Consider the following 24,615-nt stretch of genomic DNA (forward strand, 5'->3'; position numbering starts at 1 on the left):
TCCTTTTTTTTTGTTTGTTTGCATGGTGACTTTTTTTCAACTTTAAGTATTTTTTGTTTAAGCCTTGTACAAATATTTGTGCTGTGGTTAATTGGATTCCAGTTTCTATAATAGATAAATTGCAAAAAAATAGTTTATTTAATTCAAAATCAATATCAGCATGATGAATTTAACTTAAAAAAAAAAAAAGAATTAACCACTTCCAGTCCGGACACTTTTACCCCCTTCCTGACCAGGGCAATTTTCAGATTTTAGCGCTATCACACTTTGACTGACAATTGCGTGGTCATGCAACACTGTACCCATATGAATTTTTTTTTTTAATTTTTGGAGACAGATAAAGCTTTATTTTGGTGGTATTTATTTACCGCTGGGATTTAATTTTTTTTGCTATGTAAATGAAAAAGTCCAAAAATTTTGAAAAACTTGTTTTTTATAAAATTTTGCAAAGAAATAATATTTCATCATAAATCTTGGCCAAAATTTATTCTGTTATCTTTTTAGTAAAAAAAAAATCCAAATTAGTTTATAACCAAAAATTATAATTTTTAAACATTTTTTTTTACATTTGTAATTTATTTTTTTATATTATTTTTTATTTATTTATTTTTCTTACATACTGTCACCCTAGCACTGTCACTTGTGGGGGGTGATGAAGATGTTTGTTTTTTTTTTACACTGATTGCTTTTACACCCATATAGGATGTAAAAGCAATCATTTCTCTTTCTCTCTGTCTGCATTCTTGCAGTCATTGAGAAGTACTGAGTGAGCTGTGATTGGTCACAGCTTGTCACATGGTACAATGTTGTTGTGAATAGCCTTGTACCATGTGACCTCTGTGATCATTCACAGATTTCTCATGTAGTAAGCAATGATGTCACAAGTGACATCTTGCTTACTACTTTGCATGTGATCACTGATTGGCCAATCAGTGATCACATGATCGGGACCTCGTACAGAGGTCCCGTCCGACGATCGGTGTTTCACTGTGTCCGGAGGACACAGCGGGCACCGGATCGCGGTGCTGCGCACTCCCAGGGAGCACGCGCAAGCAGGGTGCGGGGAGGCCGTTTAGAAACGGCCACCCGACCCTGCACTGCCACCCTCCGGCCATTTATATACAACGGCCGGTCAGGAAGTGGTTAAAATGTTATCTAAACCTAAAATATTTAAAATTTAATATATTGCATCTTATTAGATGGTAGATGTGGTGGCTGCATTTGTTTTCTTTATTCGGGCTTTTGATTATTATTTTTACCTGGTGATCCTTCCAGTAATACACTTCCTGTGCTAGAGTACAAGGAAACAACAAACGTGCTCTAGCACAGACTACCCTAGGGAGGTGGGAACTGGTGTTCTGGCTCAGATACCTCCACTCTGCAGCAACAATGCACCAATAGAATAGAGCCGGCTACTTGGTATCATTTGTTTTAGTAAATCTTTATTGGCTACATAGTAGAGTACAGCAGGTCAAAAATGTGCCAAAATGCGTTGGAGATTTACCTGCTGTACCCTACTATGTAGCCAATAAAGATTTGTTGCTAGGGGCCAGCTACTAGGTATCATTCTTTTTAGTGAATTTTTATTGGCTACATAGTAGAGTACAGCAGGTCAAAAATGTGCCAAAATGCGTTGGAGATTTACCTGCGGTACCCTACTATGTAGCCAACAAAGATTTGTTATACACACCAGTGTAGTGCTTACAAATAAACACAAAAAGATAAATTATGTCAAAAACACATAAATAATAAAGTGGTGACATGACATGAGTTAAAATGCTTTTCATGCCTCAACCTGTAGTGAATTTGTGATTGACAGTGCAATAAAGTGCACCATAATCTCTCCACTTGTTCGTTACTATGTGTGAAAACACCTCATGTCCTCCGCCAGCCACACTCTGAGGCTTACCAAAGAGATGGGACCCTCACATGAGGAGAAGTCAGACTACGCTTGTTGTAACCATAGGCATAAACAGAATGGGACTCCACTGCTCATAACACGGCTTTCCTCTCCTTCTTCATCACTGTCACAGTGTGAACATAAAAAGAGCAAGAAACTGCTCTCAAAAGTGTAAATATGGATGACACTTTTATTAAAATTGGTTAAAAAAACCTACATCAGCACTGTACAGTATATCACACTTCACATAAAACTGCAATTCCCAGAATCCTCAGTAGCAAAGTGCGCATGCGCCATGACATCACAGCTTCCGTTTCCCCCCAACGTGTTTCGTCATATCTCTCTCTCTCTCCCTCTCTCTCGTCTTCTCCCTGATCTTCAACACACAAGCAGTGGAAATGTTCATCTTATCCTCTACACACACACTCTGACCCTGAGTCTCTGCCTACTGTCCCCTCTTCATGAGCGCTGCCATCTTTCCGGCTCCTCCTATATTGATGAATGGGGGTTGGACTCCATAAATATGGCAGCTCATCCCAGCCAGGGATCCTGGCCTTCCCTAGGCCAGAGCAGATACCAGAGAGGTATCACCCATTTGATGATCCACATCCCCTGTGCCCCCGCTGCAAGTAAGCACCCAACATCACTTGATCCCTCTGGTCTACTTCCTTTTTTCAAAATGCTGTCCGTGATGAAGAGTCGCTACAGGGGCTCTTGTTGGTAACATATGATGTAGTCACATGACACTGTATGGTCAAGGGGGAGAGGCAAAGAGGAACTGCAGTCACTGAAGTCTTCCAACTCCAGTGCAGATGGTAACTTCTGGGGACACCAGAGGTAGCAGAATCAGCTTTTATGGAAATGCCACCACTGCAGCCCACTGGAACTGTTACTTAGATCCAGGGCCAGACTGAGGGGTAGACAGAAGAGATTCAGGGGGGCTCAACAAGAGCATGGACTGCAATTTATGTTGCTGAGTTCACAGCTGAAGATGTCCAATTACAGACAAAACTAGTTGACGCAGTCTTCCCCAGCCGATACGTCACTTCTGGTGACGTCACATCCCATTCCTGATGCACAAGCCAGTATGTATCTGGTGCCAGTCCTTAGGCACATAGACACTTGAGCTCTGGAAGGTTTTACCCCCTTCATGACCAGGTTATTTTTGCTATTCAGCTCTGCGCTATTTTAACGCGGTCATGCAACACTGTACCCAAATGAAATATTTATATGAATTTTTTTTACACAAATAGAGCTTTCTGTTGGTGGTATTTGATCACCGCTAGTTTTTTAATTTTATAAATGAAAAAAGACTGAAAATTTTGGAAAATAAAAGAATATTTTCTACTTTCTCTCATAAAACATATCCAACAAAATCAAATTTTGTCATAAATTAGGCCAAAATGTATTCCACTATATGTCTTTGATAAATAAAATCACAACAAATTAATATTAATTGGTTTGTGAGAACGTTATAGAGTCTACAACAGCCTTTCTCAACCTGTTCAACACAGAGGAACCCTTAAAATAACTTTCCGGTCTCAGGGAAGCCTTGCTAAAAATTACTATATATGCAACTCATGATACATCTGTTTGATGGTCAGAGGTCCTTACACTTGTGAACATTGGGAAGAATTACCCCCTACAGATAGCTAAAAAGATCAATAGTGTCAGTGGGAAGTTTAGAGGCAGTTATTGCTCAAGGAACCCCTAGCAACCTTTGGAGAAGTCCTAGGGGTCCATAGAACCCTGGTTGAGAAACCCTGGTCTACAAACTATGGTATATACTCTGCTCAAAAAAATTAAAGGAACACTTTGAAAACACATCAGATCTCAATGGGGAAAAATCTCCTGCTGGATATCTATACTGATATGGACTGAGTAATGTGTTAGGAACGCAAGGATGCCCCATCGTTTCATGGAAATGAACATGATCAACCTACAGAGGACTAAATTCAAAGACACCCCTAAAATCAAAGTAAAAAAAAATGATGCAGCAGGCTAGTCCATTTTGCTGAGATTTAATTGCAGCAACTCACAATGGTCCTCAGTAATTTGGATGGCCCCCACGTGCATTTATGTATGCCTGACAATGTTGGGGTATGCTTCTAATGAGATGACAGATGGTGTCCTGGGATATTTCCTCCCATATCTGCATCAGGGCATCACTGAGCTCCTGGACAGTCTGAGGTGCAACCTGGCTGTGTCGGATGGACCGCAACATGATATCCCAGAGGTGTTCTATTGGATTTAGGTCAGGAGAGCGTGGTATAATTCAGTGGTATAATTCATTCATCCTCCAGGACCTGGCTGCATAGTCTCGCCATATGAGGCTGGGCATTGTTGTGCACCAGGAGGACCCAGGACCCACTGCACCAGCGTAGGGTCTGACAATGGGTCCAAGGATTTTATCGCAATACCTAATGGCAGTCAGGGTGCCATTGTCTAGCCTGTAGAGGTCTGTGCGTTCCTCCATGGATATGCCTCCCCAGACCATCACTGACCCACCAACAAAACGGTCAAGCTGAACAATGTTACAGGCAGCAGAATGTTCTCCGCGGCTTCTCCAGACCCTTTCACGTCTGTCACATGTGCACAGGGGGAACCTGCTCTCATCTGTGAAAAGCACAGGGCACTAGTTGTAGACCTGCCAAGTCTGGTGTTCAATGGCAATAGCCAATCGAGCTCTATGGTGCCGAACAGTGAGCACAGGGCCCACTAGAGGATGTTAGCCATCCTCATGAAGTCTGTTTCTGATTGTTTGGTCAGAGAAATTCACACCAGTGGCCTGCTGGAGAGAATTTTTTAGGCCTCTGGCAGTGCTCATCCTGTTCCTTCTTACACAAAGGAGCAGATACCGGTCCTGCTGATGGGTTATGGACCTTCTACGGCTCTGTCCAGCTCTCCTAGAGTAACTGCCTGTCTCCTGGAATCTCCTCCATGCTGTTGAGACACTGGAAGACACAGAAAACCTTCTGGCAATGGAACGTATTGATGTGCCATCCTGGAGGAGTTGGACTGCCTGTGCAACCTCTGTAGGGTCCAGGTATCGTCTCATGCTACCAGTAGTAACACTGACCCTTTTTTTTTAATTGGATATGTTTTATAACAGAAATCTTCTTCAAAAATGTCAGTCTTTTTTGTTTATATATTAAAAAAGAAAAAACCCACTGGTGATCAAATACCACCAAAAGAAAGCTCTATTTGTGTGAAAAACAAATATATAAATTTCATTTGGGCACAGTGTTGCATGACCACGCAATTTCCAGTAAAGTAATGCAGTGCTGAATAGAAGAAAATAGTCTGGTCATGAAGGGGGTAAAATCTTCTGGAGCTTAAGTGGTTAAAGCAACACTCACATGTCATTCCTGAAAAATAAAATTCATAAAATATGAATTTGAAGGTGGTTTTCTAATAGTTTCATTGGCCACCCTCAGGGGTCCATCATTTGCCATCCTCCAGCAGTTCTTCCGCTGCCTTCTGCTCGCACAGCGGGGGGGTGAAATGCCAGAATGTGCATCTGACACTGAGCTGTGAGATATCTTTATAGCCTGTCTAAGAGCTTATAGACCTTTTATCCTCTTCTAGTACTCTTGTATCATGTATGTCTTCTACAGTATATTCCTACTCTACTTTGCTACATTTTTAATTTAATAAATAAATGTTGTAGGAGCCATAATACCGTACATAAAATAAAACTACTGTATCTATTAAGCTAGGCATTGCCAATGTTGCCAGATATACACTCACCGGCCACTTTATTTGGTACACCTGTTCAATTGCTTGGTAACACAAACTTCTAATCAGCCAATCACGTGGGAGCAACTCAATGCATTTAGACACCTAGACATGATGAAGATGACTTGCTGAAGTTCAAACAAGGGGTGGACTGACCATTTGGAAACTCGGGCACTGCCCGAAGGCCCGGGGTCAGTAGGGGGCCCCATGAGATGCCCCTTGTACCGTTTTCATAGGCTTTTTTGAGTTTGGGCAAGGACACAGGGGCCCCATGATCCCCTATTGCCCGGGGGCCCCATGAGTTGTCAGTTCGCCCTTGGTTCAAACCGAGCATCAGAACGGGGGGTTTAAGGGACTTTGAACGTGGCATGGTTGTTGGTGCCATACGGGCTGGTCTGAGTATTTCAAAAACTGCTGATCTACTGGGATTTTCACGCACAATCATCTCTAGGGTTACAGAGAATGGTCCGAAAAAGAGAAAATATCCAGAGAGCGGCAGTTGTGTGGACAAAAATGCCTTGTTGATGTCAGAGATCAGAGGAGAATGGGCAGGCTGGTTCGAGATGATAGAAAGGCAACAGTAACTCATGTTAATATGGAGCAAAATCTTTGAGGAATGTTTCCAACATCTTTTTGAATCTATGCCATGAAGAATTAAGGCAGTTCTGAAGGCAAAAGGGGGTCCAACACAGAACTAGCAAGGTGGACCTAATAAAGTGGCCGGTGAGTGTGTGTGTGTATTATATCTCACACACATAAAATATATAGTATATTCATCCAATCACTCAGGGACTACTTTCATATTCTAATTGAACCTGTACATTGCATATTTTCTTGAATACCAATGACCAATTTTATGGGATCAGATAGGGCAGAGATTGTTGATCTGCATTATTGTAACCAAAATCATTATGGATAAATGGGCATGATGAGTCCGATGGCATGCGAGTAACATTTTCAGGAAATGGACCTTGATTCCATAATAGCTGGTGATCCTGCCATGAAGGTCATTGTTGAGGCATTTTCTTTTGGTTTATCTCAGCTGTTCTGTTCCTACTGTAGCACTACCCCAGGGGGCACTGAAGACTAAACAGATTTCCTTCCCATACTGTGCAGAGGCAGGGGTTGTCTTTTGGAAGTTTATTTGACAGTTGAAACTTGGTTTGGGATGATGCAGGATGCTCCAAGTTGTAACGTATTGCTAGCAGAGGACCCTTCTTGCTCTGCAGCTGTAGCACTAGTATTGGTAAACTGGAACAGTCCATGGTTCATGGCTGGGGACCGTGAAGTAGTATGAGAATAAATAGAGGCAGGCTGGTACAGTCCACGGTTCACAGCTGGGGACCATGAAGTAGTATAAGCACAAGTAGAGGCAGGCTGGTACAGTCCACGGTTCACAGCTGGGGACCATGAAGTAGTTTGAGGACACGTAGAGGCAGGCTGGAACAGTCCACGGTTCACAACTGGGGACCATGAAGTAGTTTGAGCACAAGTAGAGGCAGGCTGGAACAGTCCATGGTTCACAGCTGGGGACCATGAAGTAGTATGAGTACAAGTAGAGGCAAGCTGGTACAGTCCACGGTTCATTTCTGGGGACCATGAAGTAGTATGAGCACAAGTAGATCGAGGCTGAAACAGTCCACGGTTCACGGCTGAGGACCATGAAGTAGTATGAGCATAAATAGAGGCAGGCTGAAACAGTCCACGGTTCACAGCTGGGGACCATGAAGTAGTATGAGTACAAGTAGAGGCAGGCTGGAACAGTCCACGGTTCACGGCTGAGGACCATGAAGTAGTATGAGCATAAATAGAGGCAGGCTGAAACAGTCCACGGTTCACAGCTGGGGACCATGAAATAGTATGAGTACAAGTAGAGGCAGGCTGGAACAGTCCACGGTTCATGGCTGGGGACCATGAAGTAGTATGAGCACAAGTAGAGGCAGGCTGGAACAATCCACGGTTCACGGCTGGGGACCATGAAGTAGTATGAGCATAAGTAGAGGCAGGCTGGAACAGTCCATGGTTCACAGCTGGGGACCATGAAGTAGTAGGAGCACAAGTAGAGGCAGGCTGGAACAGTCCACGGTTCACAGCTGGAGACCATGAAGTAGTTTGTGGACACATAGAGGCAGGCTGGAACAGTCCATGGTTCATGGCTGGGGACCATTAAGTAGTATGAGTACAAGTAGAGGCAGGCTGGAACAGTCCACGGTTCACAGCTGGGGACCATGAAGTAGTATGAGCATAAGTAGAGGCAGGCTGGAACAGTCCACGGTTCACAGCTGGGGACCATGAAGTAGTAGGAGCACAAGTAGAGGCAGGCTGGAATAGTCCACAGTTCACAGCTGGGGACCATGAAGTAGTAGGAGCACAAGTAGAGGCCGGCTGGAACAGTCCACGGTTCACGGCTGGAGACCATGAAGTAGTATGAGTACAAGTAGAGGCAGGCTGGTACAGTCCACGGTTCATGGCTGGGGACCATGAAGTAGTATGAGCATAAGTAGAGGCAGGCTGGAACAGTCCATGGTTCACAGCTGGGGACCATGAAGTAGTAGGAGCACAAGTAGAGGCAGGCTGGAACAGTCCACGGTTCACAGCTGGGGACCATGAAGTAGTTTGAGGACAAGTAGAGGCAGGCTGGAACAGTGCACGGTTCACAGCTGGGGACCATGAAGTAGTTTGAGGACAAGAAGAGGCAGGCTGGAACAGTCCACCATTCACTGCTGGGGCCCATGGAGTAGTATAAGAACCAGTAAAGGCTTTACTCACTGTATCCTGGTACCTAATAGGACTGGTAATACTGATCTTTTTGACAGTTTGGTGAAGGTGGCATGGGGACATATTGGGCAATACATTAAAGGTCTGTATATAAATATAAAAAAAATTAAGCCTCATTGAGCTTTTAGTTGAAATTAGCTAAATACATTCCAGTTGTATTAAAACAAAAGATGTTCAAAGCCTTACAGTTAGTTTTCTTTCTTTTGGAGCTAAAGAAAAGCTGGTTTTCTTTATCTTCAAAGGAAACTTTCAGTTGAAATCATCTAAATACATTCCAAGTGAATGAAAGCAAAGTGTTCAAAAACAGCCACAGCTTGGGTAGAAAAGCCTGTACAATGCCAGCATGCTACAGAGTGAGACCATTACTGCCCAAGATGGCTGCCTCTCCACTTATCTTCCCCAATACCAATTTGATATGTGCTTCGAGTCCCCAGGGTGAAAAACTCTATATAAATGCATTAAAACAAAAGTTGTTCAATGTCTCGCAATTTGTTCTTTTTTTTAAAGAAGCCACCGCCAGAGTAGAAAAGCCTGTTCTCTGCCAGCATGCTGCAGAATGAGACCTCTGCTCTCTGTGTAGAAGCAGCGGTCACCATGCAGAGGTCTGACACCGCCCGTGCTGAGTCTGACATATACAGTAGCTCTGCAATCAGCATTGCTCGTGATCCAAGCTGACTGGAGAGCTCTAGCACCGGCTCAGTAGAAGGGAGTGTCTGGCCTTTGCAGAGAGACCCATGCTTTTACGTCCCCATTCTGCAGCATGCTGGCAGGTGACAGGCTTTTGTATTCAGGCTGTGGCTGCTCTCTTAAAAAAATCAACTTTAATGTTTTGAATACCTTTTGCTTTCGCACACCTGGAATGTATTTAGCTGATTTCAACTGAAAGGCTTCATTGGGGCTTTGAGAACCCCTTGGATAGAAAATCAAATCTTTGGAAAATGCAACGTGTTCAAGTCAATCGAGTTATGTATAGCGCAATCGATCTGTGTGTTGCTGGCGCCTCTGTGACCAAGCCCCCTATGGGCGGGGTGAAACACGGCTGAGGCCACTCACTACATACTGTTCCTCTCTGACTCCTGGGGATCGGTCTGAGCGGCCTCCATCTTCATACACATTGTCAAATCTCTCTTAATTTCTGGTTACTTTTTCCAATAAAATTTGACTCTGAAGGTGATTGCATTATTTTAGGAGAACTTACATTTTGTGTTGCCATCAAACTTTTTACTAAATGTGATCTCTGCCAATCTAATTTCTGTTATATGTTGAGCTTGAATTACTCATTAGTTCACATTAAAGTGTTGCTAAACCCACAACAGTACAATCAGTCTGTATATGCAGTAAAGCATGCTTGTTATACTCACTGTGGAACCTAAGGGGTTAATCCTCTGCATTGTGTAAAAAGGCTGTTTGATCCTGTCTTCTCTGATCCTCCCCTTCTTTTACTGTCTCAAATCCATCTGCTGATAGAACAGAGCCTTGGGAGCAAGCTGCACATGCTCAGTTTAGTGTGTATTGCTAGAGAGTTTTGTTTTTTTTTCTTGGGAGAGTGCATGTGATCAGCACAGGGCCAATCAGCACTGTCCAGATTGAGGGTCAGGGGTCCTGCAGCCTCATAGGGCAATCCAGGGAAAATGAAAACTCCTTCTACAAGCTTTAACCAGTGCTCTGCTGGACACTGATAGAAATCAGTTATATAAGTACCTGTAATAAATAAATACATAAATAATAATCCTCTGCATTGTGTAAAAAGGCTGTTTGTTCCTGTTTGATCCCCCCCTTCTTCCACTGTCCCCAATGCATCTGCTGATAGAACAGAGCTCTATGAGACACTCTGCACATGCTCAGTTTAGTGTGTATGGCTAGAGATTTTCTTTTCTTTGGAAGGGTTCATGTGATCAGCACAGGGCCAATCAGCACTGTCCAGACAGAGTGCCAGGGTCCTGCAGTCTCATAGGACAGTGGGAGGAGAATGAAAATGCCTCCTACAAGCTTTATCCAGTGCTGGGCTGGACACTGATAAAAGTCACAAGACTGCTCTAACTGCTGATGAGAAAAGGTATTTAGTAGTTTATATTTACTAAAATAATTGCATTTCCATGTTCTGTGTACTGTGGGAGCCCAGATATAGTGAATGCAGAGTCCGGGGAGACCAGATATAGTAAATGCAGGGTCCGGGGAGACCAGATATAGTAAATGCAGGGTCCGGGGAGACCAGATATAGTGAATGCAGGGTCTGGGGAGACCAGATATAGTGAATGCAGGGTCCGGGGAGACCAGATATAATGAATGCAGGGTCTGGGGAGACCAGATATAGTGAATGCAGGGTCTGGGGAGACCAGATATAGTGAATGCAGGGTCCTGGGAGACCAGATACAGTGAATGCAGGGTCCGGGGAGACCAGATATAGTGACTGCAGGGTCCGGGGAGACCAGATATAGCAAATGCAGGGTTTAGTAACAATTTAATGCAGAGAGTGACAACCTTGGTAAAATGTTACCTTAGTAGTGAATTACTAATCATTACTATCTTTTCCTTGATAATTCCCACAAAAAAATAGCCCTGATAAAGGGTGATTTTTCACCCTTGAAACGCGTTGCTGTCTTTTGTTTTCCCGTGTGATACCAATTAAGGACTTTGGACTTCATGTGTCTATTTCCAGGAGAGGAGGTTGACAGGCAGATGTGCCGAGATGCCATCTACCCCATCCCCATTGCTTGTGACGTCCCATGCCCCAGAGACTGCGTCCTCAGCTCATGGTCGGAATGGTCGTCCTGTTCACACACCTGCTCCGGGAAGACCACCGAAGGAAGACAAACAAGAAACCGTGCTATTCTTGCCTATCCGGGTGATGGTAAGTCTATCCCAGCTGTTCTTTACGAATAAAACTACTAATAATATTTAAAGCTGAACGCCGGTTGATCCTGAAACTGAACTCCAGGCTGAAGAAAATTGTAACTGAAGAGTAACTTCACTTTTGCTGAGAAAAAAACATTTCCCTCTGGGTCATCTATGTACATTGCAGGGATTTTAACAAACCTTGTTGAAGATTCCAACCTTTCATTCTTCTGAAGAAATAACTGTTTGTTTCTCTGTGTCCATGTGCAGAGCAAATATGAATGGGAGTGATTTTATAAATATCAAGCAGCTGCTGCACTTTCAGGGCTTTAATGAGGAAATTGGCAGGGTCTGCATCCCTTTAGACATGATTTCCTTTTGGGAGTATCTCACCAAATATAAAATTTTTGTTGCAGGGGATGTCCAAAATCTGATTTTCATCTTAGTGTAGACTTCTGGATAAATCAGTGAACTGATCACACAAGCAGGCAATGACATTTCTGGGGGGGTTCTGTACACCATCTGAGTACAGAACACCTCCAGGTCGCCATATTGCATTGCATTTTACAGAAAAGTACAGCGCTGCAGATTGAAAAGGAAAGGTAGATTTTTAATAACATTAAATTACAACATGATTTATGTAGCAATTATTTGCTCTATATTATTTTTTTTTTGTTGATATTTTTTCCCACGAAAGTGGAATTACCCTTTAAATATATTCCTCAATAGTTGCATGGCTAGAAATCCACTTTGTGTGCATCAAATGCCTTTAAAAAGCCAGTTATCACCTTGTAAAAGTATCGGTCACATCATCACTGTGCTGTACATAGCCTGTGCAGGGAGCAGAGCTGTGGAAGGGACCCAGCAGGCCCCACCCACTTCAGGCTGCCTGCAGAAAACTACAGAAGGGGGCGGAGACAAGACCAGTCACCCTGCACAAGAAGAGAGAGCAGCAGTGAGCGGTCTTTATTACAGGAAGCTCCTGCACAGAGGGAAAGTCTCACACTGGATTACTGTACAGATCTGGAAGAAACACACAAAGCACACCAAGATCAGGGAAGAATATTTATGCCTCCTGTATCTACAGAATGATTCTTTAATACAATGGAATTTCTGCTTTTGCAATCAAAATATCACTGGCAGTGGGTGGCTCCATACTGTAAGCCAACAGGTGCTACGATATTGCAGATATTGGTAAGTCTAACATGTTTCAGGCACTTGGAGCTGGAGGAGGGTGGTGTTTAGTCTAGAGCAGTGGTCTCCAAACTATGGCCCGAGGGCCGGGCATAATTCCTGTTACTGACATCAACAACGGAGCACTATTCCTCTCACTAACACCAATGATGGGGCACTATTCCTCCCACTGATACCAATGATGGAGCACTATTCCTTCCACTGACACCAATGATGGGGCACTATTCCTCCCACTGACACCAATGATGGGGCACTATTCCTCCCACTGATGCCAATGATGGAGCACTATTCCCCCCCACTGACACCAATGATGGGGCACTATTCCTCCCATTGACACCAATGATGGGGCACTATTCCTCCCACTGACACCAATGATGGGGCACTATTCCTTCCATTGATGCCAATGATGGAGCACTATTCCCCCCCCACTGATACCAATGATGGGGCACTATTCCTCCCACTGACACCAATGATGGGGCACTATTCATCTCACTGACACCAATGATGGGGCACTATTCCTCCCACTGACACCAATGATGGGGCACTATTCATCTCACTGACACCAATGATAGAGCACTATTCCTCCTACTGACGCCAATGATGGAGCACTCTTCATCCCACTGACACCAATGATGGGGCACTAATCCTCCCACTGACACCAACAATGGGACACGTTTCCACCCACTGACACCAATGATGGAGCATAAATCCTCCCACTGACACCCAACAACAGGGCACGTTTCCTCCCACTGACACCAATGATGGGGCACTATTCCTCCCACTGATACCAATGATGGGACACTATTCCTCCCACTGACGCCAACGATGGGGCATTATTTCTCTCCCAAATGCCAAAGAGGCTATGCTTACTCCCACTGATTGCAGGACAATTTCTACTCCCAATGGCCACAGTCCGGCCCCCCTAAAGTCTGAAGGACAGTAAACTGGCCCTTTGTTTAGAAAGTTTGGAGACCCCTGGTCTAGAGGAGAGCACAGGGAGCAGTAAGGTGATGTTCCATAGTTCAGCGTGTAGGCAGGTGATCCTGGAAGCTGTAGATCAGAAAAGTCAGCCTACATTCAGAACACCTAATTTTGCTTCATTATGAATCAGTGACTTGGAAAGTACTGAAGCCATTGGATTAGCATGACCATTGGCAGCCAAGAAACCAGTGATGTTGATGAGTCGATAATAACATCCTCCATGCTTTCCCAGCAGAGGTATGCCTAAGGTGCGCATGCTGTACGTTGTATGTGTGTACCAGTACTTGTTTTTTTAACTTTATTGACCTTGACAAACATTTAATTCTACATGCAACATTGCATTGCAGTGCATAATAGTGTGTTGCAATGAGCGCAAAAATGCAACACACTATTCCCACCCGTGTGAATTGAAAGGATAGGACATAAGGCAGATCACCTTGTCTATGCATCAGTACTGCGTTAGGCAACACTACCGGATGGAGCCTAATGGGGCTGATGTGAGCGAACCCCAACAAAACCAATACGGAGTTTATTTCGCTTACCAAAATATATATTATTTTGTGACTTCCTCTCCAGCATGCTGCTCCATTGAGAATATTGCTGTCTTTTTCTTGGAAAGACACACTAGAATATTCCTGCAGGTTTTTCCAATTGGTGTTTTTTTTTTCTTTTTTTTTTGAGTGTAGTCAAAAATGAAATTAATTTATAAGGAATTTTCAGTGCCCGGGGACTTCTCAGCCAAGAAGGAAAGATGATTCTTGTGAAATGACTTTTTGTCCCCAGAGCTCCAGTCAATCTGCACACGAGTCTATCTCCCTTGACATTCCCTGTTCAGGAAATAAATAATTTAATCCGGTGACATTTTGCCGAAAGGATTTTGCTGTGTCGTTAGGAAGTGTGTCCATATTTTATGATATACACATCTCCTATCTCATTTTTACAACACGGAAAAAAAAATAGAGAGACCTTTTTTATTTAATAAGGTAAAGAGCAATTTGCCCAGTGCAGTAATCCATATCAACCAATCAGCATTCATCTTTTATATACTTAAAGTGCATGTAAACCCAAGAACAAGAATGTAATATAATGTCCTTAGACATGGTTGCTGCGTTTGTTTTCTTTTTCAGGTATTGTTTTCCTTTACTTTCACTTGGTGATCCTGCCAGTAGCACACTTCCTATCCTAAAATGAAAATGCTCACTTGCTGTACTGTTTTGATGGGGGAGCGTCACTTCGATAGTATAAGTGGGAGTTGCTCTGTAGTCCACACAGGGAACTTAGTTTGGGCCAACACTGTTTCTTACCTGGAGATCCAACTAATAACATCTCTTCCTGTTTCAGGCCAACAATGCTATGCCACTGCAATGCAACATGCAGCTACATTTGTATGATTAAAGTGGACCTCCAGGATTGAATCAGTTACTATCTTCCTCATCCATTGGGGGACAGAGGAGATCTTTCACCTTCGAGTTATACTAAAAAAACTGTAGGCCTGTAACCCCTCCTACTACCAGCATAACTCCGGTTTTTTTCCTAATGTCCTAATATCTTTTCTGCCCCATGAGAGTTCTTATCTCAACCAGGACCTCATTCTCCAATCTCTCTCTATGGCCACAGATTTCTAAGAGGACCTTCTTTTCCTTGTTGACCATAGCTCAAATTGTGTGTCTCTATCTCTCAGTTACTGATTACTTGTTGGTCATATCCGATAAGCCCTGTAGGGTGATTTGGTTCTTGGTCCACCATCTAGGTAGGTCAGGTAGACCAGTGTAGCGCTACCCCCAAAGTACCCCCAAAGGAGCCACTTTTATGTTTTCCACCTGCTCCCCTTGCTTTGCCTCGCAGCCAGGCACAGTGTATTTCTGCAGCCAAATACACTCACACAAATTTCCGCTCGTTGTCTTTAATCACCAGTCTAGGGGATGTTTTGTTCTGGAGCTTTATTGTAGAACTGGGAATAGGGATGGGAAGTTGTAGTAGGATTCTCCAAAATTATACTTATTCACACTGAGGAAATCTAGCTGATCTTTTAGTTGAGCACTTATGAAGTCTTGGCTGACAGTAAATAACAGACTCTCTTGTAACATATAGCAGCAAATAGTTTAAGAGTGAGCAAAGTCCCTTTTTGCAGTAGTAGTAGTTACACGGCTGAGCTCCTCAGGTACAAGCCAGTTATGAAAACTGCAACAGCCCAAAGGTAACGTAGCTGAGCAAAGTCCTTTGCCATAGCAGCACTTGGACAAGCTCTTCAGAACACTAGGCAGTGTTCCCTTTTTCCACACACAGTCCCCCAGATCTCTCCGAGTCTGTACTTACAAGTCCGTTGCCTCCTTCCAATCGTCCAAGTGACTCTCTCCAGTGATACCAGAGAGATCTTTGGCAGACAGCTCCCCTCAGTCAGCTTACTGAGAAACCAGGGTCACTCTTTCTAACTTCAGGCCCTCAGGTCCACCCACCTGAGGCCACATGGCAGTATGTGCCAGGCGAGGCAGCCTGCCTCCAGCCTGGCTGGTGCAATCCACTCCTGGTAAAGAACCCATGTGCTCCCAGAATCTAAATACCACTCCCAGCATGCAAAGGGGTTTATCTCCCCTGCAATTGGCCAGGGTTGTATCCATATTCATGCTGTTAATTTGCCTAGCCCCTACCCATGTTCTGGAAGGCTCTCATAGCTTCCCGAAGGTAGGCAGAATTTTAGACAAACTCAAACAGCACCAGAGTAGCATGAGCAGACCTAACTGATCAATTGCAGCACTCTGTTAAGCAGAATACCTCACTGAATTTACCTGACAGCCTATTTGGAAAGCAGAGAAACACAGCTATACTTAACCTAACTATACACATCCTAGCACATAACTAGCAGGGTGCTACACCAGCTTCCAAGCTTGAGCATAAAAATCAGTCTTTTCTTTTCCCTATCAAGACATATTTCTCTGCTCAAAGCAGTGTTTCTTGATCTTCTGGCATCAGGTGTTTCTTCCCTATTCTAGACTACAACCTGTTCCTCTGTCCCCATGTTATTTGGCAATTAGCAGCAACCTTGGCAAAGTGCTGTATGCACATCTTCAATTGGCCATTGGGCTGCCAATCTGAACTTTTCTGCCTTATGAAAGCTCTGATCTTCCTTTAAACAGGACCTCATTTTCTGGTTCCTTTATCTGGCCCAAGCTCTATGAGAAAATATTTTTTTTCCTTGTTGACCATGGTGTGAATCCCTGTTGGTCATCGTGGATGATCCCAGTACACCTTCTGGACCAATTTCCAAGCATGGTCTTAAGGATCAAACTTTTCCTTTCCCTGCCAAGACATAATTTACTGGTCATAGCAGTGTTTCTTGATCACCTGGTATCAGGTGATGCTTCCCTATTCTAGGCTACCTTCTGGTCATCTGTCCTCTCTTTTTTTGCCTTGGCAATCAGCAGCACCATTGTCAGAATGCTGTATATACTCCCTTAATTAGCCATTGGGCTGCAAATTTGATAGACCAGCATGTACCATTTTTTCATCATAGGATTTTTTTCTACCTTATGAAAGCGCTGATCTTCTCTTAACCAGAACATCATTCTCTGGTCCCTCTGTCTAACCCCAGCTCTCCGAAAAGAGCTTCTTTTCCTTGTTGAACATGGTTCAACTTCTGAGTCTCTCTTTCAGTTACTGATTCCTTGTTGGTCATCCTGGATGATCCCTGTAGGGTGATTGGGTTCTTGGTCCCACTACTGGATAGATCAGGTAGACCAGCTTCCAAGGTTCAAGTCTTTTCCTTTCCCTGTTGCGATATAATTGCATAGCCAAAGGTGTGGTTCATGATCTTCTGGCATTAGTCTTTGGTTCCCTATGCTAGGCTAACACCTGGTCTTTTGTTCTCACATTTTTGTATAGCCTTGGCAATTAGCAGCAAAGTTGTCAGAATGCTGTATGTGCTTCTTCGTTTGGCCATTGGGCTGCTGATCTGATAGACTAGAGAAGCAGCTCAATATCCAACTGAAGGAGCTTGCATGGCAGGCTGACAAGACATCTGCTAATTGTGAGGCAGTATTTTAAGCTGTCCATACATATATAGAATTTTCCCATTCAACCTGCAAGCTGAAGGAAAACAATTCTAACAGATTCCTCCATCTATGATACTCAGCGCAAATGGACAAATCTCCTGCTGCGGCTATTGTATTTTGACAGCTGGTGGGATCTAATTCGATGCAGCTGATGTTCAGCCAACAATTTTCTAATCAGCTCCTTTGAGTTTTCAGTCGAGTGATGTCAGGAGGGAAGTGGTCAACGTCACCCCCCACTCAGCAAATTTAGGCTGGTTCATAAGGAATAGGCCTAAATGAGCTCCAGTATTGCCAGTTTAAGGGCTCATTTACACAAGCGTTAGCCTTCTGAAGAGCATTCCACAGTGGATCAGTCTTCAGGGGGTGCTTGACAAGGACCTCCTCACCACCTCTTTTCACCCCTACATGCCTGCCTCACAGTTGCTTGCATTGTACAGTTGTGAGCCAGTTGCGACACGGTCCCATTTCCTTAAATTGGTAGGTTTGGTGGACTGACCATTTGGAAACTCGGGCACTGCCCGAGGGCCCGGGGTCAGTAGGGGGCCCCAGGAGATGCCCCTGGTACCTTGTTCATAGGTTTTTTTGAGTTTTTTTTAGTTTGGGCAAGGACACAGGGGCCATGATTCCCTATTGCCCGGGGGCCCCATGAGTTGTCAGTCCGCCCCTGGTGGGCAGTACTGCAAGCCAAACATAACAGGGGTTGTAATTCTTGCCACAGCAGAGGCATGTGTACACCCCATCCACTGCCTTTGCAACTTAAGGGGGAGCAGTTGGGGGTAAAAATGTACACATGTTCTTATTGGAATAAACAGTTGGTATGGTTTTACGCTTTGGAAGTTCCTCTTTTCTTTTTCTCCTCATGAGTCATTATAAAATAGCATGATACTGGTCCTGAGGAGTCTTTGGAGAGCTGCTGATCATCACTCCCAGAGCTAACAGCTGTTTTTGCTGGTTTATAGAGTGACTTTAGAGAGGAGGGTATATATATATATATTCAGATTGGTTGTTTTCACATTTTTGCACCATTTGTATACGGTATTTTAAGGAGTAGCACTGTTCCCATATATTGACAACTTACAAATTGATGGTTATACCATTTAGAACAGCAGCTGCCCTGTTTGGTATTTTTGGGAGTTTTTAAATATCTAAAGGTCCTGAGCACAGTCCTGTATTTTATACATTTTTTCATGATGCCAAACATACTGGAGTATAGATCTTGGGCTTACATACACTTTAAGAAAAGTGACAGTTGCATTCCAGTGATTCTCTATTGTCACATGGCCTTAAGCAATGTCTGCCCGTGTGTAGAGTGGAGTGTTGTATAGGCTCTGGGGAAAATCTAGCCGCTGACAGCTGCATTTCTCTGTAGAATCCTTTTTATTCTGTACCCTGAAAGATTAATGATCAATCTAATGTCAGGTGAAAGAGTTACAAACCTGCAAGAGGAAACTGAAACGTGGTGTCAAGTCAGCTGTGAAGGTTCTCATTTATCCAGGTCATGGTTTAGATAGTAGTAGTTAGTCACATTCATCTGGACTTGTTCTGTAATATTGAAGATGTTCAGAAAGTGTCTCCAAGCCACGTATTTCATTCTAATGAAGAATATGGAAATACCCGATCATTTATAGCCACAAAAGTAGCATAGACACCTTAAAGGAGATCTATGGTCAAAGCATACATTTTCATTTTATTTATCATCTTTGTGTAGCACTACCCCCTTAGGGGCTGCTGCATTTGAATTGGGTCCCCCTATGCTCTGCACGCTCAGGCAACATGCATTTTCCACATTCTGCCCACTGGAGTCAGTAAACAGTCCTTGAGCTTGGTTTTGTAGTTTTTATTAAGGGGTTAAACTTGGATAGGGTCTAGGGGTATATGGGATGCCTGAAGACCTGTAGAACTTGAGGATGACTCCTTAGCAACTATGTACAAAAATGCAGATAGCAGAACAGTCTCTTCTTGAAGAGCACTAAAAGCTTTCCAGTGTACCCCTCAGACATCGGATGATTCCTCCTCCTCACCCAGCTGCCTGTGGGTATCCCTGGGCAAGGAGGCCTAAGAGCTGTCAATTTAGAACAGTCACAGATGAGAAGCTAGTGGGGTCTTGCACCTGACCACCCTCTCCCCTTATTCGGCCCAGGAGGAGTAGGAGTACTCACACTGTGCTCTCCTGTTAGCTTGGTGGGTTAGCGGCTGCCTTCAGGCCTCATGCTGCACTGGCTCTTTCCCTGCTACACAGGCTGTCTTCCCCAGGAGATGTTGAAGCAGTGGAGATCCTCTTCTCCAATGACCTGCCTGTAGGTAAGCTGGCCTCTCTGGGGCCCCCTCTCAGGCTCCACACTCCAGCCTCCCTTAATCCATCTTCCTGCACACCTCTCCCCAGGCTCTGCCAAATTGGAGGGTTGCCCTGGTCACCATGCCCAGCTTCCTGCCAGGAGATTGGCGAAGGTCCCTCAAACATTCAGATCTGAGCCTCCTCCTCTGCACTCCCCTGTTCCAGAAAGTTATCCACTATCTAGAAAGGTGGGAGGGCTCCAGAAGCCCTGACCTGTTAGAGCCTCCCAGCCTGTCCTGAGGTAACCTCACTACCTCACTCCCCAGGCTGCTACTCAGCCTCTATCAAACAAAGAACATACCTAAGTAACCTGGAGGGTGTTACATATGTAAAACTATTACAAATAATAGTTATATTTGACAATTCATTATATGATTGCTTAAAAAAACTTGCTTTTATTTTGTGAGTTCAGCCTGTCTGCTGGCTGTCTCTTCCATAATTTCCTGGATTCCCTGCATGCTTTGAAACTTCTCCTCCATTTCTAAGGACTACATATCCATGGTCCCTTGCTGACTGAAAGCAGTGATTCCTGTGCTGACTCCACCTCCTTAGACTCCTCCTCTCAGCCCCTCTGTAGTTCAGAAGGCAGGCTTTGTGAAATGTGTGATACAGCAGTGCCTATTCACACTGCATAGTGACCACATGATTGCCAGCAGATGTCACAGAATCCAAGGAAATAAATGTGTGGGATCTTCACAAAGAAATTTTACAAACGTCAAGATAACTCAAATTAAAAGGGGTAGGTTAGAAATAATTGAAATACAATGTAGAAATTAATATATGGATTTACATTTTGACTATAGATATGCTTTAATCCAGTCACCAAGTCCAGTCACCAGGTATTGAGTGTCCAAGAATAGAAAGGGAGGTGTGAAAGTTCTTCTGGATACTTAATATCATCCATTAACCAGGTGATTAGAAGGGTTAACACCTATGCAGACTTTCTGACACCAATAATTGGGGGGCCTCAACTTTTTCACCTTACATCCTGTTCTTACACTGCCTGCCTTGACACATTATATGGTGCTTGCCTTAAGTTGACCAAGTAACCCCTGTTGATATACGGTAAATGCTGGGGTATGTTCTGGACATTTAACAGACAACAACTGAAGGGGCCACTTGTATAATCTGTGATACATTGTCAAAATTACAGGAAAAAGTCCAGTTGAATGTGACTAACTGCTACTAGCTGTTGTCAGTTCACTTTCAGTAACCTCATTAGGGCACCTTTCACACAAACAATCTCGATTGGGTTCGCCTGTCTTTTTCGCAGGCGGACCTGATCGAAACGTTCATGTGACCAGGTCCATCTGTCTGTTTTTTTCAGGCAGACCCGATCGGAACCTCTATTCTCCTCTATGGAGTGCCATTTGTAAATGGACATGTATCCGTTTACGCCAGCCTACATCCAATCCACCAAAAACAGATCTGTTCCCCTTCTGTCAGTCGGATCGGATCGCAGTCAGGTGTAAATGTCCATTTACACCCGGCCGTCCAGGGAGAGCGAGCTGTGTTTGTGTCCACTCTGCATAAGGGGAGTGGAAACTGACCCATCATTTGCCTGCCTAGCAAGAATCAGCAGACTTTGCCCCTGCTGAGCAAGCGGATCGCAGGTGGATTCCATCCCGTGTAAAAGGGCCTCTACTCTACTTCTTCATTTGGTATTTCAAAAATAATGGAAACCAGGACAATTGGATATCAGCCTCCCTATCCCTTCCTCATGCTTCTAAAAATGTTTTTTGTTTTATTTTTTTGTCTCCCCATTGGAGAGATTTAGCATCACTTCCTGTCCTGACAGGAAGTCAGGATGAATCTTCCCAATAGAAACAAAACCAGAATTAAAGGTATGGCATTTTTTACATAGTTATGTTCCTCCAGCTTGGACCATATGTACTGCATATACCATACCTGTGGGGTCCCTCTAGAAGCTGAAAATCACTGGAGTAGACAACGTTACTCCAGTGATCTCCACTAGCTTCTGGGTCCCATCCCTAATGCATTGGGAACACATACTGTTGGCTGCTTGGCATGGGCGCCATTTAGAGATCGCTAATGCATTCTCTCAATGGATGCAAAGCATTCTTTGATTGGATGGTGATATCATGCTCTCTGCTTAGTCCAATCAAAAAAAGCTTTGCATTCATTGAGAAAAGGTGAACTGCTGACATCTTGTGCTTACAGTACAGCAGGGCAGCTGCTTGGCACGGGACCCGGAATCTAGTGGAGATCATTGTAGTAACGGTGTCTACTGCAGTGATTTTCAGCTTCTAGAGGGATCCCACAGGTATGGTATAGGCATAGTTACACTAGCCTGAGCTGGATCAATGTAATGATTTAAAAAAATGCCATACCTGGAATTCCTTTTTAAAAACCTGACCTGATGGGGAAATAATGGGGTAAATCAGGGGCCAAACTACTAACCACCAAGCCGCCATTCTGCTTTTCTCATTATTTGCATGTGTTGTATTGTGTCTTATGGCTTTGATCCAATCCAAAGGCTTCTTGTACATTGGATGTTTGGCCACTGTGCATGAGATCCCAACTTTTTCATGTGGGCAGAAGGTACAGACCAGGGGCGGACTGACAACTCATGGGGCCCCCGGGCCTCTGGACACAGTGGAACACCGACCGTCATTCGGGACCTCTGTGTGAGGTCCCGATCATGTGATCACTGATTGGCCAATCAGATCCCCATGACAACTCATGGGGCCCCTGTGTCCTTGCCCAAACTCAAAAAAGCTTATGAAAAAGGTACCAGGGGCATTTCATGGGGCCCCCTACTGACCCCGGTCCCTCGGGCAGTGCTCGAGTGCTCGAATGGTCAGTCCGCCCCTGGTAGAGACCTATCATCCAGCCCAACTGCTGGCAGCTTGTAGAACTCTGAGTGGCAGAAAGCTACTGTGGCTGGACAGTGCACAAAATTTACTAACGTTTAGAGCAATATGCATCTCCAAGCATGAATACAGTCTTCTTACGGTCATTCACCCCTGAGTGCATACTGTCCTAAAGGTTAGTAGCACATGGTGCACCATCCAGTCACAGCAGCTTTCAGCCCCTCACAGGGTTTTACAGGCTGCTAGCAGTGGGGCTGGATGCTGTGTCAATCCCTTCCACTGGGATCTCATGCACCAGGGCTAAACACCCAGCATACATGAGACCAAAGAGACATTTCATATATGGACACTGGTAGACTAAATTACACCATCTGCGAGATCCCCAGCAGAGTTCCTGACTTTTCTCCCCCACTTCTGCCAACTGTGAAACCAAGCATGGATGCCTCACATCCCCTGCTGTTAAAAATGGAAAAAACAATTTCAGAAATTATACTTTGTTACAATGTCTTCCTATAGGGGGGTTCCTAATATCAGTTTAAGTTGTACTGACCCCCATGGTTACCAGTGGTTATTGTTAACGAGAATTTAATTGCATGCAATTAAAAAAAAAAAAAAGCTCTTTTGTTGATGGTGATTTTTCTTGTAGGAGGCACCCCCTGCCCCGAGAGTAACGCGTTGCAGGAGATCCGGAGCTGTAATGAACACCCTTGTACGGTATACCACTGGCAGACAGGCCCCTGGGGACAGTGTACAGAGGATGTTCCGCTTTCGGTTTTTAACACTTCAAGTTGGAATGGAGAAGCAGCTTGTGCAGTTGGAATGCAGACAAGAAAAGTCATTTGTGTTCGGGTCAACGTTGGACAAGTTGGACCTAAAAAGTAAGGAGGATTTCTACATAAACATTAACAACCATAGCTGGTGGGCTGTAGGAATGATAGGACTTCTCCATCACATCCAACAACGCCACCATCAAACCCGCCCCGCAGGCCAGAGTACTGGGTGTCATTCTGGACTCCAACCTATCCTTCCAGCCCCAAGTCCAATCTTTAACAAACTCGTGCAGACTCCACCTCCGCAACATCGCCAAAATCCGCACATTCCTAACCCCAGAAACCACTAAACAGCTCATCCACTCCCTCATCATATCACGACTCGACTACTGCAACTCCCTCCTCACTGGCCTGCCTCGCCGCTGGCTATCCCCGCTTCAGTTGATCCTGAATACGGCAGCCAGACTCATTCACCTTTCCAACCGCTCCATCTCCGCCACCCCCCTCTGCCAATCCCTCCACTGGCTTCCGATTGCGCAATGGATCAAATTCAAAATCCTAACACTGACATACAAAGCTGTCCACCATACTGCCCCGAACTACATCACTGACCTAATATCCAAGTACCGCCCAGCACGCACACTCCGCTCCTCACAAGACCTCCTTCTCTCTAGTTCCCTGGTCTCCTCCTCCCATGCCCGCCTCCAGGACTTCTCCAGGGTGTCACCCATCCTCTGGAACTCCCTGCCCTACCCATCAGATTATCACCTACTCTCCTCTCCTTTAGGCGCACCCTGAAAACCCATCTCTTCAGGGAAGCCTACCCCACCCCCTGCTAACTTGCCGACCTCCTCCACTCTTCCTACCACTCCATCCCCCACATCTATCTCCTCCTGTACCACCATCCCCTCCCTCCTAGATTGTAAGCTCGAAAGAGCAGGGCCCTCGATCCCCTCATGTTTTGCATTGTATTGGTATTGTTCTGTCACATGTTCTGTCCCCCTTTGTAATGTACAGCGCTGAGCGAACTATTGGCGCTTTATAAATACTGTATAATAATAATAATAATAAAGAGTAATAGGTTTGCCTATCGTGGGGAGAATGCTGCTCTGAATTCCCTTTAGTAATGCGCAAATAACCAAAAGCCTAAGCATTTGGTCACCTGATTTCACCACCAGTAGCTATAGTAGTAGAGAGGCTT

General features: G+C 44.5%; 1 protein-coding gene across 1 annotated transcript in view; it reads left to right on the plus strand.

The window, feature by feature from the left end:
• The window catches only part of THSD7A (thrombospondin type 1 domain containing 7A), a 670,811-nt gene that overhangs the window by 530,713 nt on the left and 115,483 nt on the right, over nt 1–24,615 (plus strand). Inside the window, exons 10-11 of the mRNA XM_089654586.1 lie at nt 11,076–11,267; nt 23,291–23,522. Coding sequence (XP_089510712.1) covers nt 11,076–11,267; nt 23,291–23,522 — 424 coding nt within the window. The remainder of the gene's footprint in view (nt 1–11,075; nt 11,268–23,290; nt 23,523–24,615) is intronic.

Source organism: Staurois parvus, unplaced genomic scaffold, assembly GCF_062004578.1.
Source record: "Staurois parvus isolate SC_StPar_1 unplaced genomic scaffold, SC_StPar_1.0 ptg000779l, whole genome shotgun sequence".
Taxonomy (NCBI): Eukaryota; Metazoa; Chordata; class Amphibia; order Anura; family Ranidae; genus Staurois; species Staurois parvus.